The sequence below is a fragment of the Ornithodoros turicata genome, chromosome 6 (assembly GCF_037126465.1).
Source record: "Ornithodoros turicata isolate Travis chromosome 6, ASM3712646v1, whole genome shotgun sequence".
In the NCBI taxonomy this organism is placed as follows: Eukaryota; Metazoa; Arthropoda; class Arachnida; order Ixodida; family Argasidae; genus Ornithodoros; species Ornithodoros turicata.
The window spans coordinates 67613212-67633659 of NC_088206.1; the positions used below are offsets into that span (position 1 = coordinate 67613212).

The window sequence follows — 20448 nt, forward strand, 5'->3', positions numbered from 1 at the left end:
TAACGGTAACGTTGTAACAGTAAAATTGTAACAGTACAAATATGGCAGTCGTCGAAAACGCCACATAGCGGCGGGATTCGACGACCGCCATATTTGTACACGGTTCACGTTCTAAGGCATTGAGGCCTGCGTTGTGTTTGCCTGTTTGTGTGTTCAATCCTCGGACGTTGTTGTTGTCTTGAGTACTAAAGTCACGAGGATCCTTCTTCCATTTGCCACGACATACTTGGCATCGATGAAAACTAAGTGCAAGTTCGAGCTCAACATCGAGCCGTAACTGAGAGTCGCTGCGTCCAAGCTCCGCCCCCGAATGAGGCTTGTGCACGTGACGTCACGCGCAGCCTTTGCACGCCTTGGAGCCACGTGACATGGGAAAACATGGGGATGCGTCACAGGCGTCTTTTTGCGGGCCGAATGAAGCAGCAGCGTGTGTTTTTGCAATTTTATCTTATAATTGCATGCATACCGCAACAACTCACGGCATGCCCTCCTACTGTGACTCCGGTATGGCAATATGTTTTCTAATGTCACGTGACCAAACATGACGTCACTGCACAAGCCTCATTGACAAACTGTGCTCTAGCGAACGGGCTCACCTTATAGTCATTAGGAAAGGTCATTCCCGCATGCATGCATGCATGCCTGCGTGCGTGCGTGCGTGCGTGTGTATGTGTATGTAAGTGTGTATGTGTACGCATGTATGTTTTTTTATTCCGTGTTAGCACTGCGGAGCAACTATGGCTATGAGCGGCGTACAGAGTGTGGGTAAAACGGGCTACCTCCATAGGTGGTTCTCTTGCTTGACGACAATACACACACAGTTATATGGGAGCCTGTCCATGTGGCTGGACTTCCGCCTCGATGCCGATACATAGGATTTGGACACCATAGGCGGAGAGTTTTCAATCTGCCGGAGGGGGCCGGGGCACAACGCCTCCCCCCTCTTTCATGCCCAGTTGTCGGGCAGGGTGTCCGGAATTCCGTGTAGCGACTTTGTGAGGCAAATTTTTTAAGGATTTTCATGATCACTCGCATGAAACACCCGATTCTTAGGATATCCCCCGAAACTTCCATCTTGTGTGTCAGCTGCTGGGTAGAGTTTCCGGAGGGGACCTGCCCCCCACCCCGCACTCGGCGCCTATGATTTGGACACCACAGGACTTCGAACCTTATTGCGAAGGGACTCATCATTTCATTCCCCAAAATAAAGGTGGTGTTGTTTGCTTTCTTGCATATTCGCTTTTGGCGTATAGACTGCCACCTGACAGGCAGGATGACAACTGTTTTCTCGACATAGTACAGACCATCGATTATGAAATAAAGCAAATTCTCTTATTTTGTGGGATTATCATACGTGTATTTTCAATGTATTTGAACACGCTTATGCTCTCCAAGGATATCGCGTCTCTTACGCGGCTAGTGGGAAACCCGCATCGACATCATCGTGTTTAATGCCAATCCAATCGGACGTGTAGCAAGATTATATCGTGAGAAATGGCATTCGGGACCTGACTGACATTACACGCTAATGTCGTTTTTTCTTTTCTTCTGTTTTTTTTTTTTTTTTTTTCTGTGATCGCCCGCTCTACAGATATCGGTCCTCGCACGTGCGTTCCGTTACGAATGTTGCGTTTTTGGTCTTTGTTTCGTTTTTTTTTTTTTTTTTCGCACACGCAGCACGTGTCGGCGTCAAAACAACTCTCGTAGGAGCCACACGACGTGCTCCATGTATAGGTGGCAACGCCCTCTGCTGGCACATTTCTTCCTCATTATAACGGGGGGGGGGGGCTCAAAGCTGTGCCACCGATAATACAGCCTCCTGTCACGAGATACCACGCTGGCAGCAGGTACGTATAATATAGTAGGGCATTATCCCTCGAGGTACCTCACGCAGCGGGGAGCGTTCAACTCTGACTGCCATACACTGTATAGGGACAACAGTGCCACCTGTTGGTGCGAACTCGGTTACGTGTATGTATATACATGAAAACACCGTGGGTGTGGCCTCATTCAGGTAGCTTTCTGAAATAGTGCACCCCCCATCCCTTGTTTTATTTTTAATTCAGTGTTAGCGCCGCGAAGCAACTGAAGCTATGAGTGGCCTACAGACGTGGACAGATGGAGAGAGTACAGCAGGAACCAGTGGGGGACAGAGGGGTTAGTCCTGGTCAGGTTAGGGATTACGTCCTGGGCTGACTTCAGGGGGAACTGTGCCGACATGCGTCTGGAGATTCTTCGGAAAACTCAGGGAAAACCTTCTTCATCCCTTGTTTCTCCAAGAACGCTCGATTGGGAGATTCGGTTACGACCACAGTACAGAACCGTCAATTACGGTTCAGTTCCAGCTAAAAATTCCGGTTAATTCCGGTTTTCGACTTCGGTTCGGTTCAACCCTCTGGTACTTAGTAGTTTCGGCGAGATTGTCGCAAACAATATCGGCACAGCTTTGAGTCTGCTTCCTAACTTTTTACACGTTAATAGACTCCCATCTCAAAGAACCTACAAAGTTAGCTGCAATCTTCCGATAAGACGACGTTCACACGTAGTGAATACAAAGCCTACGTTACGTAAAATACGTTCACACGTAGTGAATACAAAGCCTACACGAGTCAATACGGGACAGTTGCGTTCCAAGCATTTCTCGCGTGATAGTTTGCACTTTTTTGAATTGCTGTCGCGTGCTAGTTAAACCCGAGAACCCCAGCATAAGTACTGCACAACGTAATGCCTGAATAAAGAGATGGAAAAACTCCCGCACAGAAAAATAGATGGCCCCCGGAAAACGCACGGAAAAACTCCTGCATCCATCGTCGACTATACAGGGTGTTTGCTCTAACGTGTCCAGAAATTATATTTAAAGCAAGAGATAAGAGAAACGAGCGCTACTTCTCAGCTACAGGCTTAGAACTGAACTTCACCGCATAGCACGCTCCTAGCCAACCATAATCTCGAATGATATCGTTATCTGTCCTGATTTGTTGAAAACGGGAGGCGTACGCCTTTTTTGTGACAACTATGAACAGCATAAGTGTCACAAAAAAGGCGTACGCCTCTCGAGGTCAACAAATCAGGGCAGATAACGATATTATTCGAGATTATGGTTGGCTAGGAGCGTGCTATGCGGTGAAGTTCATTTTTAAGAGTGTACTTCACTAGGAAACAGGTGCAGTACCTGTTTCTTACTCAAGTAGCAGAAAAGTACCACTTGCTTTTCTTTTATCGCTCGCTTTAAATATAATTTCTGGACACGTTACAGCAAACACCCTGCATGGTTATACTCTTGTGTTTTCGGGTTTTACATTTTTTTTTAGCACTGTGTGGGGCAGAGATCGGGTTTCATTTCAAGAGCGATAACATAGGGTAAAATCGGGAGATATCTGGTTGAAAAGCAGATTTTCGGGAGGAGAATATAACACCACCACCACCAAAAGGGAATAGCACGCTTCTCGCATTTCACATGAGCACGCCGGGCTGCTGAATGCGCATGCGCTTGCGTTCTCCGCTGCCCGTATTGGCACTCGTATTCGCCCCATCACAAGATCGATTTCGGGGGTCTTCGGGTTTTACCCCAAATGAGGGCGATTCATATCAGGGAGTAAAAGCGGGTTTTACCGTGTTCAATCCTATAACACACAAAGCTTTAAAGGGAGCATGAAATGATTTTCGAGGATTCCGAGTACTCTGCGGGAAACCGTTCTCATGATCCGTCACTATCGTACACACATCGACTTTTAACTGTATTCAGTACAACGGGGGCGCAGTTATCAGACAAAAATAGCAGGGCGTGACCGCTGGATATATGCCTTCGAAGTGGGCTTACGTCATCGCCATCCAATCCTCTCAGCCAACTGTGAACGACGAGGAAGACACACCCCGCCGGACCACGTGGATGCATGGTTTCGGTTTGGACAACAACGACGTCGTATATCTCCCGTCGAAATCACTTGAAATATGGCGAAAGGCAAATTATCAGCAATTGAGGAAGAGCTTATGCGACACATACAGCGTCTATGGATCGTTCGGTACGCAGCAGCTCGTAAAATGTCACCGACGAAGGTATGTTCTGACGAAGAAGAAGTTCAAAGAGGAAAACTATGGCGGAACCTGCATGCTCCGGTAACCATGCTGACAGTCAACGTATGGTCAACGGCTATATTACATTTCTCGTAGGATTCTGTGTCAACGGTTAGTTACATTCGTTTCTGCAAGTCAAATTAAAACATATTTCATGACAAAGTATGCAAGCTTATTTGAAAATTTTGCACTTTGCTCGCAAAAGCCCGTCCGCGAATCGGCAACATGTTCTGTGTATGATGTCACGGCCAGTTCGCCTCGGAGGCGGGCCGTAGCAGCTGCCGTTCACGCTTGCGGTAAATATAGAATATTTTCGCTATTTGTACGATTTTCAACTTCATATTTCACAGAGTGAATGCTTTAGTACAGGGGAACTAATTAAAAATGATCGTGGGCTTGTCAAAAATCCTTTCATGGTCCCTTTAACACTACCCCACCAGTGATGGATAAAGTACCTCAAAATTGTACTTGAAGTAAAGTACCAAGTACCTAGCACCTGTTGAAGTTTAAGTACAATACGAAGTACAGTACTACAAATGTACTTAAAATAAAGTACAGAGTCATTCGCAAAGTACTTTAAAGCACTCATCAAGTACATTAATTACAAATTTACATCCCATCGACAGACGTTTCAGCACTCGATAGTGATGTAACGTTAGTAAGCTTTTATTTATTTTTTATTTTTTCGTGTTAGCGGCGCGAAGCAACTGTGGCTATGAGCGGCGTACAGATGTGGACAGCTGGAGAGAGGACAGCAGGAAGGAGTGGGAGATATGGGGGTTAGTATGCGTCCTGGGCCGACTTCAGGGGGAACTGTGTAAGCTTCCACCTAGCATTTTTGCCAAGTGCTATAGTTAGAAAACATGATATATAGTTTACAGCTGACTCATTAATATGAACCGAAAGAAATGATTTCGCGACCAAGTTTTGCGTCTGCATTGCGAATTGGGTAATTGAGTACTTGAAAGGAAAGTACCGGAGAAAAGTACTCAAAGGAGTACAGAGGGCCATCCAAAAAAATCTCACATTAAGACGTCTAATGAAAGTGTGTGTGTCATTTTACCGACTAGCGCGAAAGGTTTTGATGTGCGCAATTTGTTTCCCAGCAAAAAAAAAAAAAAAAAAAAAGAAAGAACAAGAAAAAACAAAGATGGCTCAGCGCGTTCACCCCATGCTCGCCATGCACTCTGGGTATAACGAGGATGAGAAGGTATGATGCCACGCCACCGATGACATTACAGGGAGAAGTCGTTCTGGTTCACCGGTCAGTGGGGGTCAGCGCCTTGTCCCTTTGCCGGCGTAAACCAGTTTTGCCAGTTCTTCCGGAGAATTAGGGATAGAAGGAGCGACCGAATCATGACCGAGCCAGGACCAACGCTTTTTCAGAACCCCGAACAGCCGAGTGGCAGACGACAGCGGAGTAGCAGACAACATTTCTCCGGACCAATCAGCCAGCGTGATCCTTGTAGCGTCAGCGCGAGGTCCCAGGCAGATCACAGGCTGGTACTGCTCTCCATCGCCGTTGCGCACGGTCGCTTTTTGTGGCATATACTTTAAATTCAATTTCTGCGATAATTACACTCTTAAAAATGAACTTCACCGCATAGCACGCTCCTAGCCAACCATCATCTCGGATGATGTCGTTATCTTCCCTGATTTGCTGAAAACGGGAGGCGTACGCCTTTTTTGTGACAATTATCATAAGTGTCACAAAAAGGCGTACGCCTCCCGTTTTCAGCAAATCAGGGCAGATAACGATATCATTCGAGATAATGGTTGGCTAGGAGGGTGCTATGCGGTAAGTTCATTTTTAAGAGTGTACACTGTTAAAACAGAACTTGACCACATAGCACGCTCATAGCCAACCATCATTCCGAATGATATCATTCTGTGCATCGATTTGTTGAAAATGGGAGGAGGCGCCTATCTGGGACAGATTATCTTGTCCCAGATAGGCGCCTCCCCCCTGTTTTGAACAAATCATGACACAGAATGACATCATTCGGAATGCTGGTTGGCTAGGAGCGTGCTTTGTGGTGAAGTTCTGTTTTAACCGTGTATGACTCTGTGGTGTGAATTACTTCGCGTGGTGCATCTTACTGGCCTACTTTACAGTTTTATAGGAAGAAGACGGGGCGTTAAAAATGACTTCTGTGCTACTTTAAAGTATAGTACAAAGTACACAAGTTGCAATGTACTTCAAGTATAAGGTACAAGTACTGAGAAACGTATACTTAACGGTACCTCAAGCACTCGCCATCACTGTACCCGAGAAGCGACGGACATTATATAGGAAAACCTTCCCGATCCCACCCACGTCCTTCAAGCTCTGCAATCAGCATAGAAGCACCCGTTCGACAGAAGCGTCACAACACGTCATGTCCAGAGAACAACCCGAATCCCCTCAGAGAAAGGGGCGGACTGTGTGTGTGTGTCGGAAGCGTCTGTGCTATAACGAGAGCAATTCCGCCATTGTGAGGGAAGGCGAGGCCGCAATTATGGAGGAGAACAAAATCACATCCGCTAGAGTATAAAGGCTTCCGCCACATAGCTAGCTATTCAGTGCCGGTGGCTGCATGTCAACGAAATACATAGGGCACTAATTAGGTTCTCTATGCACCTTCTTGCATACAACACACGCAATGCATTTGAAGGTCTTATTGAGAAAATTGCCGGGATGTATGGAATAGACGATTTTTCGAGCACCGAAGTATGCATATTTGATTCGAATTTATCGAATCGATGTCTCTCCCTTATTTATTTATTTATTGTTGATACGTTAAAAGTCCGAAGGCATTACATAACGGAGGAGGGCACACGGTAAGGATACAGAAAAAAAACAGAGTGCGCGATAAAATGGATATTTGACGAGATGCAGAAAGCAAAATGTACAGTATACGATAAGGCATACACATATAAACGGAATACACAACAGCTAAAGATACAAAGATGCAGTAACTCAAGAAGTCAGGATACCACAAAATACAAAAACCTTAAATACAAGTTTGCGCAAGGAAATACCTTGTAGAACAGCTACAGGTCGCTTAAAACGGATTGGGTCAATCAGGGTAACACAGTCACCGGGGAGGTCATTCCAGAGTCGAGATATGCGAGGGATGAAGGATTCGTAATAGTAATTCCTCCTGGAGGAATGAACTTCGTCTTTGAATTGATGATCTAGACGTTCTGAGACGTAAGTTCCAATACTTTAGTTCCGAAAGTGCATCCGTAAGCAGAAAAGAGACCAGTGTGTGCTCTGCTTCGTACAAAGATTCGGGTGCAAATCGCGTACACGTATGCAGACTTGTGCGTAACGCGCTACTAGTAATTGCGTTACTTGTAACCAATTACTTTTTGAGTAATTTTTCGAGTAATCAGTTACTTTACTGTCAAAGTATTTTTTCGAGTACTCGATTACCTAGTAATTGATTCCTTTTCCGGCAGATATTAACTTGTCTTTCGGATATTCAAGCCCCAGGTCAAGGCCCTCGTGCCGTCAGCCTTTGTTGGGCCGTTCTGGTCATTGTCGTAACGTTCTGGAATTTTCAGGGTCTCCCTCCCTATAATCTTCCCTACGACACCAGTGTGATGGTACCTGAAGCTTTGGAGGTTTAGTGAGTCATGGAGGAGTTCTACTCAATGTTCTTCCCAGGCGATAAATACGGTCGACGTATACAGATGTACCTGTCCTACGTGTTTTTGTTTTTCGTGTTATTTCAGCTGTTCCGCTGTTGAGCTTTTTTTTTTTTTTTTTTTCTGAGGCACACAAAGACGGGTATAATTTGCGTGAATGCAGAGTAACGACCGGAGTAACGCATTACTTTTCTACTCGTTAATCAATTACTTATGGAGTCGAGTAACTGGTAACGGTAATCAATTACTTTTTGTGTAGAAGTAACGGTAATCAGTTACTTTTTTCGAGTAACGGGCACAAGTCTGCACGTATGCTACACAGGGATCAGAACCGATATTTTTTCCGGTCCGGTTCGGATTCAGGCATATTGGTTCGGTTCAGGTTTAGCTCCGCTGAACCGGAATTATCAGCTTGAACGGGTTCAGGTATACCGGTAACCGGTTCGGCTCAGGGAGAACCTTCCCCTTCCCCACCCCCTCCGCACATACACAGACAAAGAAAAGCGGTCAGCGGTCAGGACAATTACAAGGATTGGAACCGTTACTTTTTTCGGCCCCGGTTTAACCGGTTCATGGGCAGTAATTTTGCTACATGAAAGGGAGCTTACGCTCCCCGTACCCGGTTGAGAAAGGTGTGAGATAACCGTTTCAGGTGAGTCAAGAAAAGGTCGGTGAGTAGTACAAATATTTCACCTATGAACCGATTCTCGAACCGGTTACCGTGTGATATATATATATTTTTTTCCGGTTCGGTTGAGGACAAGCAAAAAAACTGTTCTGCTTAGGTGCGGTTCGGGTTCGTCAGAAAATAACGTTTTTTTTTTTTTTCGGTCTTCGGTTCGGGTTCAGTTCGATCCCTGATGCTACATATCCGTACATATGAAGCACGCGTGTTCGATTCGGTTACATATAGCTATTCGCGTCGGCTCGTTGTATAGAGCCCTATCCGAGAGGTTTGATTGCCGTCTAGAAATTCAGGTAACATGATATCTGCTACGTACGCTTGTTACGGAATAGGCAGTATATCTGAAATCGCGCGCGAGGATGATAATGGTACTGAGTCGCTCAACATGGTATTTACATACAATGTGATGAACATTTCGACACAAATGCGTGTTGTTGGGCGGATGATGCAAATAGCAATAGAAACCGCAAACCAATTGGACGAAAACCAATTGGAGATGACAAGCTGGCTAAGAAACGTCGGGACACGTTTTTCTTTATTTTTCTTTCTTTTTTTTCAATGTGATGAGTTCGTGGGATACGAACTTCCCGCCCAATCGCTATGCGTTTCATTTGTTCGATATACAAGGATTCGGACAGTGGACGTTTGTTTTGCAGTGTTAGCCTGTATATAGGGTTCTATTCTTGATGTCCTTTTTCAGAGAATTATAGCTACTACGGGCAACAGGATAAAGAGACGAGGTAAAAGAATACGACAACAGAATACGGACTAGAGATGATTGTCCACTACCTCCGGTACAAATTTCCTCCCTCGGATGCGCGTACTGGCGGGAATAAGCTATGCGTTTAGTGGGCGAATACGGTATAGTCTGTACCGGTTCATGTACCGAGACGGAGACGTCCAGTACAGCGTCACCCTACACTCTTAAAAATGAACTTCACCGCATAGCACGCTCCTAGCCAACCATTATCTCGAATGATATCGTTATCTGCCCTGATTTGTTGAAATCACGGGGCGTACGCCTTTTCTGTGACAATTATGAACAGCATAAGTGTCACAGAAATGGCGTACGCCCCCCGTTTTCAACAAATCAGGGCACATAACGATATCATTCGAGATAATGGTTGGCTAGGAGCGTGCTATGAGGTGAAGTTCATTTTTAAGAGTGTACACTCTTAAAAATGAACTTCACCGCATAGCACGCTCCTAGTCAACCACCATCTCGAATGATATCGTTATCTGCCCTAATTTGTTGAAAATGGGGGGGGGGGGCGTAGGCCTTTTTTTGTGACACTTATGCTGTTCATAACTGTCAAAAAAAAAAAAGGCGTACGCCTCCCGTTTTCAGCAAATCAAGGAAGATAACGATATCATTCGAGATTATGATTGGCTAGGAGCGTGCTATGCGGTGAAGTTCATTTCTAAGAGTGTAGGAGCGGGGGGTTGGGTAACGTTGTGACGTAGGGGCATATGGGCGCAGCATATTCTCAAACGTAATTATCAGTGAAAGAGGTATCGATGAAAACGAATAAGATGTCGCCGGCATAGACAATTAATGACGTTTCCGAATCAATGCTGATTACATCATCAGAGTTATGCGAAAGTGCGTGTCTTCCCAAGTTTATTTAATCACCCTTGCTAGGCCCCCTTTGTGCTTAAATAGACTTAGGAAGACACTTTCGCATAACTCTGAGGATGGAATTCACGCGTGGATTCACGTCATAAATTGTTTTTGCTTTTAAACCGGTGCGTATGCCTGCGTGCATATTACTCTATATACTACTATACTCCACTTTATATACGATTAAATATGACTATTCCCGGTTTGTGGACGTTTTAACATCAGGAATCTACGGCTGCGAGAAACATCAACGAAGAACCACACCATTAATATGCAAGCTGACAGTCAGTTTGCGTGTTCCTTTTAAAACAGGGCATACTTTTCGCAGAAGTAACCACAATACAAACAAAATGGTAACGCAACTAAAACAGAGAGAGGGGGGGAAGAGAATGAAAGAGGAGGTGATGGAAGCGGCCGTTCACAGTGCGGCGAGCTGAGGAATATACTGCAGGGAAGCCTTCTGCATTCCACACTAATACAAATGACTCAGTGCCGGAAGATGACAGAGCGGTCAGAAACACCGCGACGCCCTTTTTTGGGGACGTCATTCGTCGTTATTGCGAATTCCGCTGGTCGTCGCTATGCAGAAAAAGTTGCACTGGCTCGATAGGGTATGTCACACGCTCGCTTCAATCCAACGTGCGTCGGGTTTTTCTTTGTATCGGGTTTCGCTCTTCGTTCGTTTCTTCGCAGAACCCGCACTGGCACACCACACTCTAAGAAAAAAAACGAGTAATTTTACTCCCTTTGGGGACTAAATGCATTGCCACAAAAAATAGTTACTTTCGGGAGTAAATGCACGGGAGTAAATGAACGTCACAGAGTGAAGAGTGCATTTCACGTTCTGTTCTAACAGTTCCAGGTACATAATTCGTGTGCATGCGTGAAAATACTTCGAATCAAACCGTCAACAGTGATATATCGAGTGATATAAAATCTTGAGACATACATAGGGCACAATTTGCGAAGAGAGAGGCCCTAACTGTTTCTTACGCTGTGCGGGTGGGAAATTTCTAAGTTGGCTGAGTTATACAGCGCTATGCCATCAAATTCACCAAGAGCACACATTTACGCAGTCTGTTGCATTCGGAAGACCATTTGTGAAGTTCAGTGACAATTTGCAGTCCTGTGGAGTAAATGTCGGGGTTAGGGGCTAAATTAGGGAGTAATTGCAATCTAGGGGCTTGAAGCTGCAATTACTCCCTATTTTATCCCGTTTTTTCTTAGAGTGCGCTGCGCTGCATGTCGACGACCAGTAGAATCAGCATGCTATCCGTTTTCACTCTATCATGCTCCTTACGGTTTAGTACTGGAGGTAATGTTATCATTGGGGCCCGTAATCTTATGCATTTGCCTATAAATGCCTATAAACACCTAAGTGCTACATCTTTGGGGTTGCCTGCCTCCTTATCGACTCTATTGAAGTGTAGCCTTTTTGAACATTTGCCGTAACAACAGCCTTTTTATTTTTATTTTTTTATTTTCTCTTTTTTAATGTGAAAGTGCGAGTGCGCCATTCAGTCTCATGCCGAGTGCTGCGTTTTTACTTTTTGTTTCTGCGTGATTGCTCCTTCAGTTCCCTTTTTCTTTTCTTTTTCTTAATCTTTTTTTTTTTTTTTTATTTACTTCAGTAGCTTGGTTTGCTAGAAAGGGTTCATGTACATTTCATCAAATGATTTGGCCGTCCTTGTTCTTTCGAGATCTTCGAGGGCGGAGAACTAAAAGTTGTATTCAATATCACGTGGTTCTATAGGCCGCCTCAGAGTTCGTGTACAAGAAGTCAAAGCTTGAACAGTATCGCATCATTTTTTTGCTGGATGGAGCATTCTGAAGCACCAGCAAAGCCGAGAATGTACCAGATTAACGTACCCATTTTTGCATTTTATTGCCCATCTTGCCGTTTTGGGAGGCCTAATTGCCTGCCTCTATTCCCATCGTGTTTAGGGCCTAGATTTTCCTGCCTTGTAGTTATCATCTACCAGCGCCTCCTTCATAGTTTACGTAACTTCCAATGGTCAAATTCGATAACAACAACAACCTTATTTGGTGGTGACGAATGGAGGGTTTCATCGCCAGGGGGCGATACTCTACCCCATTGCGGGTGGTGATGTGGGGAATGAAATGATGCGCCCCTTCATAATAAGGATCCAAGTCCTATGGCGTCCAAAAAGGTCAAAAGAGCTTCGAGGGCAGAGCGTTCGTGGGCTGAATTTGACCAGGGACCAAGCTCAAACTCGATTTTAAAAAAAAGAGGGCCTTCCGCTTCTGTACGAGTGTAAGCAACAGCGAGCGAGTTGCGATCCTTGACTTTGAGCAAGATGCTACGACCGATCTCGATATTTTTACTTTAAGCTAGGTGGCGAAACTTACCGGCCGTTACAACTGCCTCTTTGTAAACACATGGCGTTATAGTGTCCGACAGCGCCACCAATTTGGTAGACTTGAACTACGCTCTAAGCTAGGGGCGAACAAGATCGCGCCCGAAAGCCATGGTCATGACGGGATTACAATGGTCCCTCAAAGGGACGCAACCTTCGGTCCTACTTTTCTTTCAATAGGAGGCAACGAATAAGTGCCCATTCGTGGAACCCAGCCCTCCCCTTCCGAATTGTTTCGGTTTCAGTCTGTCTACCAACGTCATGATGACGTTTCTCGGGTAGAGGTCCGGTACGTACAGCCGTAAGCGTAACACGTTTTCATTTACTGTGCTGAAGGCGGAAGCCTCGTATACAAGCCTGTCCTATTGGTCGAAAACATCCATGGTCTTACGTCTGTTACACATTTGGCTGAAACGTCAACGAATATCAATGCGCAATAAAATATAAGAACAGAGAAATTTGTCGAATTACTTGCGACTGCACACAGAACAGATCCTCACCTTTCATACATCACCACGGATGTCCCGACCAGTTGAAGCACCGCTTCACCAGCTCCGACTAAATATACCATTCGCAAATGCGTTTCTTCGTGAAATTCACGCCGCAAACTCGCCAATGTGTTCAATATGTGGCATGGGAGAAGATCCGCAGCATATTCGCATAGAACGCGATCGCTCTTGTACAGCCAGCTGACACTCCGAAGAACTCCTGGACAGAGTTGCTATAGAAGACCTTGTTGATGTCGTGAAAGTTTTTGGGAACTGCATGGCCTGCTCTCCATGCATAGAGTATAGACAACAACTTTTAAGAGGCATACAGGAGGAGGATTAGTCATTTTAAGAACTAGCGAAGTGTTGTTACATAATCACTCTGGAGTGGCTGGTCTTACACTCTTAAAAATGAACTTCACCGCATAGCACGCTCCTAGCCAACCATCATGTCGAATGATATCGTTATCTGCCCTGATCTGTTGAAAACGGGAGGTGTACGCCTTTTTTGTGACAATTATGAACAGCATAAGTGTCACAGAAAAGGCGTACGCCTCCCGTTTTCAACAAATCAGGGCAGATAACGATATCATTCGAGATGATGGTTGGCTAGGAGCGTGCCATGCGGTGAAGTTCATTTTTAAGAGTGTACCACTCTGGTGGAAAGTGGGGCCCGCCATTTCGATATTTTTCTTTGCTGCCACCACCATTATCATCATCAATGGGACATACAACAGCAACTGCCATTGTTTGCCCACTGACCAAGACCGCTATTCTGTTGCCCCTTGAACAATGTAACTTCCTTGCTTACGTCATCGTATAAACTTCGCAAACATCTTTGCACATTTCGATCATGTTTCATACGAATGCGACTCTGCCGAACACGTTGGTACTAATTGCATCGTCGAAATTCGAGAAACAAAGTATTACGTGCCTACTGCTTACGCAATTACGACTGTCTCGAGTAATGTTCCAGATATTTCGGACTGTCCAACCTTTCCGAGGGTCTCTCGCGTTCCGCTGACGTTCGCGCGCTAATTGTGTCCCCTTTGGGGACGAGGTGGTCTGCCACGAGCATTAGAATACTTTTGGGGGGTCTAAATGCATGTTTATGCGAAATTCGGGGACTATTTCCAGTGCTCGAAAGTAAATCTCATCTAGGTGAACCTAGGGGATTACCATGATGAGTAATTGCAAATTTTATCGGATTAGAAGCTGTTAATTTATTTATTTATTTTCAGTACCTCAAATGCCCTCCTGGGGCAGTAATTCATCCCGAATTACTTTTTTTTTTCTCTCTTTTACCCCGTGTCATACGGGCAGCGGTTAACGCGTCAATCTGTCAGAGAACATTGGTTCAACTGAATTCTCATTGAGAAGTTAACCCGTTTGACGCTTGATGGCACTCCGCGCATGTTCCGTTGCAATTGGTTTCGGTGAACATTGTAGACTCGGTGTGACAGGTGCTTTAGTGTGTGGGAAAACTTTATATAAAAAAAAGAGTTCTCCCTCTCTCTCTATTCCATTTTTCGTTTTCTTTTTTGTATCGGCTTCTAAATACGGCGTTACACTAGTATTACAGAGTACCGGAGGCAGTATCACATTACAAACACCGAGACGCATGATTCATCCGCGACATTAAAAAAAAAAAGGGTTGTCATTCACCTTGACACGTCTGGTTGGCTGAACCGCCTCGACGAACAGACACTCTTTGTGCAACATCACGTCGTTCGTGTTTCGTCGGTGCACAGATAAGGCTATACCGTCAACTTCCGGCTTTCACGCAGCATTTCTAGAACGGGTGCATATGTCAAAAGAGCACGCGAGATAGATATGTTACATTTATAATGCAGGATGGACGTGCATCAGGCAGCCCAATGTGTTGTGATCGGTGCTTTTTACTAGAGACGTTTCTGCGCCCCAGTAGAGTATCGCGTTTGTTGTAATATGACCACCTATTTCGGTTATTCGTTCGAATGTGTTTACGGACATATATAGTGTGCTTTGAAAGCTATATTACTCCGGCAGAAATCAATCTCATGGGTTCTGGCTCAATCTTTAGGAGACCGGTACTAATTTCAACGCACAGAAAAGAGTCCCGTTAAAAAATAAAGATTAGTTCGGGAGGTGTATCGTGCGCGGGATGAATTCTTGCAGAAAGGCTCATATCCAGACGTAAAAACTGACGACGCGAACTTCGCGTAACCCGATTCCACTTTATCCCTTTCGCTGCTCATTTTCCCCACGACATGCTAGATTCATGCGTAAATATTGGTACCCACAACCAAATGCTCACGAACACATAGATAAAAATAACCTACCAGTAGAAGTAGTGTCAGGAGTACGCAGACAGCTGGAACTACACTGCACCTGCACCACACGCAGTATATCCGAAACAGCTCAAACGCGACGCTTTCACCACAAAATTGCCTCTGTTTGCGGAGAGACAGCCGTTCAAAATCCCACCTGCTGCTCAGCTTTGCAGACGACCACGTAGTTAGCAGAAACACAACAACTCAATCACACTTCTTCAACGTTGCCAGCATCATGATCATCTATCCCAACTACCGCCCATGATCTTCGCGATGCATCGATAAGCACGCTCTTGATAAGACATCGATGAATGAAAAAGCAGAATTTTTTCCCCTTCTGCAAAGCGAGCGCGACTTCTGCGATCGCTTGCGCGAGCACAAAGCTCCGGTCACGACACCGTCTGCTTCCGTGACTGCGGTTTCGCCCGCAGCGTGGAGCCAGCGTCGGAGCGCTGCTGCGCTGTGAATGGCGGGATCGGAAGAGCTTATTATTCGAACGCGGGGTTGGATGGCGGGACAAAAAAGAGAGAGAAAGCGAGAAAAAAGGAACGTTACGCGTGCGAATGAGAGAGTATGGTAAATGGAATACTTGATAGCTACATGCCGGTGAAGGCTGTTGAGAATGAGGAATCGGTGACGGAAACTGTGTTGCGTAATTGCTCTTTGCTCTGTGTGACGCTGGCGTTATTCATTTTTGATAGATACATTGCTGTGCATGCTATCCAACGTCGGACACGAATATATCTTATTAGTCGGCAACTGTGATGAGCAGAGTAGAAAGAGAGAGAGAGAGAGAAAAAAAAGAGCGATTGCTGGTGGTATCTCCAGGATCATGCAAAGGACTGCACTGCACGCCTTTTTTGTGACACTTATGCCGTTCATAATTGTCACAACGAAGGCGTACGCCTCCCGTTTTCAACAAATCAGGTGGTTTAATCGCTTCATCGTCGTTACGGTCGTTACAAGCTAACGAGTGGCGGGAAATTCAAAAAGGTGGGCACGTGAGACATTGTGCGTCACGTGTACCACGGCCTTCACGTATCGCGCGAAGAGCGCCGTGCACGTGTTTTATCACGTGCCCACCTTTTTTCAATTTCCCGCCACTCGTTAGCTTGTAACGACCGTAACGACGATGAAGCGATTAAGCCCGGCAGGTAACGATATCATTCCAGATTACGGTTGGCTAAGAGCGTGCTATGCGGTGAAGTTCATTCTTAAGAACGTGGGATCTGTCAGGAATCGAGCTCCCACCCTTGCCTGAAATATTCCCTGGGTTTATAATGTACTAATTTCCATGTTTTCGTGTTGTCCTTTCCTCATCTGTTCACGTTTGTACACTGACTATACATAGTTACAATTGCTCCGCGGTGTTCGTCAGTAATCGAAAAAAAAAATCCAACGCAAAGCCTCTAAGACAAAGGGTGCCAGAACGCTAAAGAGATTGCGCTGATTCTTCGATCCAACGGCTAATTTTAGGACTTTAGGTCGCAAGATAATGTTGTGCCGTGAGCAAGCCAATACTGTCAAGCGACCAGATATATATAAACAGAATGCTGGATCGTTCCCCCGTTGGTGTCAATCGTTGTATCAGTACTTCGACCACAACGCCCCCCTGCGGCAGGTGTGCGTATTCTTCTCAACATCATTCATCCCCATAGTTTCTTCACTTTCTTGAAGGACGTGTCTCTCTTCTTGTAATCAATCTAGGAGCGAAGGAACCGTCGGTGTTCCACTAATTAATGAACACGAGTTCATTAGCGTCACAGCTAATTAACCACGAACGCGCTCATGCAACATGCACGAGCACCAGGTTCTCGCTGTCGCTCTCCAGTGTAATCTTTGGTATCCCCCTAGAAATAACGGTGAAAGTAGTTCATCTCCTACTTAGCGTCATATTAGTCAGCTTAGTACAGCACATTACCGCATTAACCTTGGATTTGCTAACTTCCTTTAGGCGTATGGTTTTCGTAGAGTTCTTCCGCTGTACTAAAAAGCTCGAGCTATTATCTTCGCAACTTCGTTGGTTGGTTGCCTGGTCGGTAGCATGAAACTGCCGACCGGTCTGCTGTCTGGGGTTTTTCCTGGGTTTTCCTCAGACTCTTTCAGACATATGTCGGCACAGTTCCCTTAGAAGTCGGCCCAGGACGTATATTCCCCAGGGCGTCAGTCGTGACGTTGCCCACCTACGTGAGACCGACAACGGCAAGCCCTATCGCCATCGCCACCACCACCACCGACCGGTCTGCCTGCCGCGGTGCGGCCGCATATGTTGCTCGGGGAGGGGGGGATCCAGCGTCCTTGGCCGACTTCACAGAGAACTGTGCTGACAGCGCTTGAGGAATGCCATGGGGAAACACCAAGAGCAGCACATCTGATGCCGGGATTCAAACCCGGGTCACCTCCCAGGCTCTGCGAGGAAGGCGATCATCTTAACAACTAAGCCTTAGAAGCTGGCATCGTTGCGACATCATTGTCCTGACTTCCTCGTGGGTATTGGCTGGGAATTTGTTCTCTAGCGCAATACCTCATGTCTGGTTCATGCACCGTTCCCTTAGAAGTCGGCCCAGGACGCACATTCTCCCAGGGCGTCAGTCGTGACGTTGCCCACATCTGTGAGGCCTACAACGGCGAGCCCCTTCTGCACCATCACCACCACCTTGTCTGGAAGCGTGCATGACGAAGGCGAAGAAAACGAAGTCCGAAACGGCATGGCATCGCCATTGCATTTTCAGCTCCCGTTTCCCAAAAGAGCACCCGAGTCATTTAGTGTCAAAGGTAAGGTCGTTTTACGGAAGCCTTGACGCGTGCGTCCACAGCTTTGTCTATATGATACGCACAAAACAGGAACTCAAAGAAGACAAGATACCTTCTCCTGTGTCGTACACCGTGAATGCAGAGCTGTTATAGTTCCACAGTCCCCACCACAGAAACTATTTAGATGTGTCGAACGGGACAGAAGCTTGTGCCTCAAACTCTGTTCGCTGTTTACGAGTCAATATGAGCCGAGGCTGCGCCTGTTATCAATGAGCCAGTTCGCGTTCTCGTTCCCCATATGTTCCATGGATTCCATGCTCCCCTAAAGGCCCTACCGTTTCTCTCACATTTTTGGCCGTCATCGCGTAATAGCTTTTGGTGTTGTAAGCAGCATCAAGTACTAGCATATTAGGCATCTTTGTTCTGGAAAGCTTCCCGGATGTATCGGCTGCATATAGGCCGTATCGAAAACGTCCCAATCACTTTCGTGCTTTTAGGTCGTGTTTAGGTGCTGTACGTACCAAATACATACCAATGCGCAGTTCCACAGAACTTTAGTCTCAGTACGACTTCGTACTCAGTAGGACACCGCAGGACACTGCAGGACTACGGTCCTCACTATGAGGCGACCCCGGATTATTCCATTTTGAAGACTGGGAGGTGGAAGGTTCGAATCCTGCCGCCGGCTGTGCTGTCTGAGGTTTTTCCCCGTGTTTTCCGAAGACTTTCTAGAAGAATGTCCGCACAGTTCCCCTTGAAGTCGGCCCAAGACGCACAGCAACCCCCCACTCCTTCTTACTGTCCTCTCCCAATCTGTCCACAGCTGTACGCCGATCACAGCCACAGTTGCTTCGCGGCGCTAACGTGGGATTTAAACAAAAATATTATTCCATTTCATCACACGACCACCAGCAATGGGGGTAGAGTATCGCCCCCTACCGATGAAACTCTTCGGTCATCATCATTAGAATAAAGCGTTGTTGTTATAGTCTCAGTGATTAAGACACAGTACTTTGCATAACTTCCTTGGAATGTGTTGTTCGTCATTTACCATTTGTTTCATTTCTGTGTTGAAGGTAGATACATCCAAGAGGAAAGAATGACTTCTGCAAGAGTGGTCGTACTCGTGTCTCTTCTCTACCCGGTGATGTTAGGGCGGGACAGCAGCGTTGAAGCCCGCGGTGAGCGTGTGCCGTTACGTGTCCGGGGTTCGAAGAACCTCCGCTACTTTTCCTTTCTTTAATGAAGAATGTCCATTGCGATTTGAAATCTGTATTCTGAAGAGCGAAAGTCAATGAAACTCTATACATTGTTTTCTTCGAAATCTGTTAAAGCAGCAGCGCGAGAGCCTAGCAGCCTAAATACGCGTGCTTGTCCCGCAATGGAGCATCATATTCATGGCAGTTACGTGCTTTCGTAAAAGCGGTTCGGACTGGGACTATGTCCTAAGAGTTGAGATTGTCCATCGATTGTGCGAGTACCAACAGAAGGAATGACGCTCGAAGTACACTTGCAAAGTAAAATCTGGAACGGATACAGAGGCCGGACTAAACCCTGTCCCTAACCATCTGTCTCTTTCAAAACAATTTTTAGAGCTCAAGCTCAGCAAGAGAACAGAGAGAGAACAGCGACAGGTTGCCCCGCAGACACCCGCATATAGGATGTCCCAAAGTACAACAGGAGCCATCAAACAAGAACAGGAGGGCTGGACCGAGGGCTGGACCATTGATGATGCCCATCTTGCCGACGAAGAGCCATCGGCGGACATCCTAGGTGGAATTCTACGTCGAATCAACAGCACGACCCCTTTGGTCCCCAGAGATTCCGTGCAGAAGATCATCATCGTTTCGCACTTCAGGTGTGACCGCCCTAGCAATGTGTGGACGTCAATGGCACTTGGCAACACTTTTCCAGACGGCAATGCAGTTAACAATAAGACTAGCATTAGATGCAGCCTTTCCTTGACTAATTACCAGACGAGTTGGAGTGGGAGTCGGAAGTCTCGAGACAAATGTCACCACAGAATACGGTGAACTGAGCCTATGGCATAGATGCACATCAGCTGGTGGGCAAACTGTATAATGTGAAAAGTCCATGAGTGTGGGCAATGGGGTACAGGACGAACACAGTCGTGTGTTGGTACTCTCCCTCTAGTTTTACAAATGAACATCATGAGCTTGGTGAACATTATACGCGCTTCCAGGAACTTTCCAAATGACCCTCAAAACTCCATAGTTTCGGATTCTCCTAGAGTAGGTGACGTCACCACAGCGCTGGCGTCTCTCTTCCAGCAACAACGCGCGCAGCTCACCCGTCCCCGCTCTCCGCCTCACGTTGCAAGACTCTCGGCAGCTGTGGTGATGAAACGGAAATGGACCCTGGAGGAGCAATGTTGCGAGACACATGTTGCCATGACGTCACACATCTCAACTCAAACTAGAAATTAATTTCACGGTACTTCCGCGACACCTAGATAAACAATGCTTTCGGGAGAATACATCGT

At 46.1% G+C, this 20448-nt stretch overlaps 2 protein-coding genes across 8 annotated transcripts in view; one reads left to right on the forward strand and one right to left on the reverse strand.

Moving 5' to 3' along the window:
• LOC135397135 (sodium/calcium exchanger 1-like) overlaps nucleotides 1-20448 on the reverse strand; it is a 191441-nt gene that overhangs the window by 160713 nt on the left and 10280 nt on the right. For 3 of the 5 annotated variants that reach the window (XM_064628498.1, XM_064628499.1, XM_064628493.1), the window contains exon 1: nucleotides 15201-15605. The exons of 1 other annotated variant lie outside the window; for it this stretch is intronic. The gene's annotated coding sequence lies outside the window, so the exon portion shown is untranslated. Of the gene's footprint in view, nucleotides 1-15200; nucleotides 15606-20448 lie in introns of those variants that run through there. One more of the 5 variants, XM_064628494.1, reaches the window with a different exon arrangement.
• Nucleotides 1-20448, forward strand: part of LOC135397137 (carbohydrate sulfotransferase 4-like) — a 39434-nt gene that overhangs the window by 16364 nt on the left and 2622 nt on the right. Inside the window, exons 1-3 of one of the 3 annotated variants that reach the window (XM_064628501.1) lie at nucleotides 17696-17966; nucleotides 19022-19126; nucleotides 19539-19803. In XM_064628501.1, coding sequence (XP_064484571.1) covers nucleotides 17900-17966; nucleotides 19022-19126; nucleotides 19539-19803 — 437 coding nt within the window. In that variant the 5' untranslated portion in view covers nucleotides 17696-17899. Of the gene's footprint in view, nucleotides 1-17695; nucleotides 17967-19021; nucleotides 19127-19538; nucleotides 19804-20448 lie in introns of those variants that run through there. The other 2 variants (XM_064628503.1, XM_064628500.1) reach the window with 2 other exon arrangements.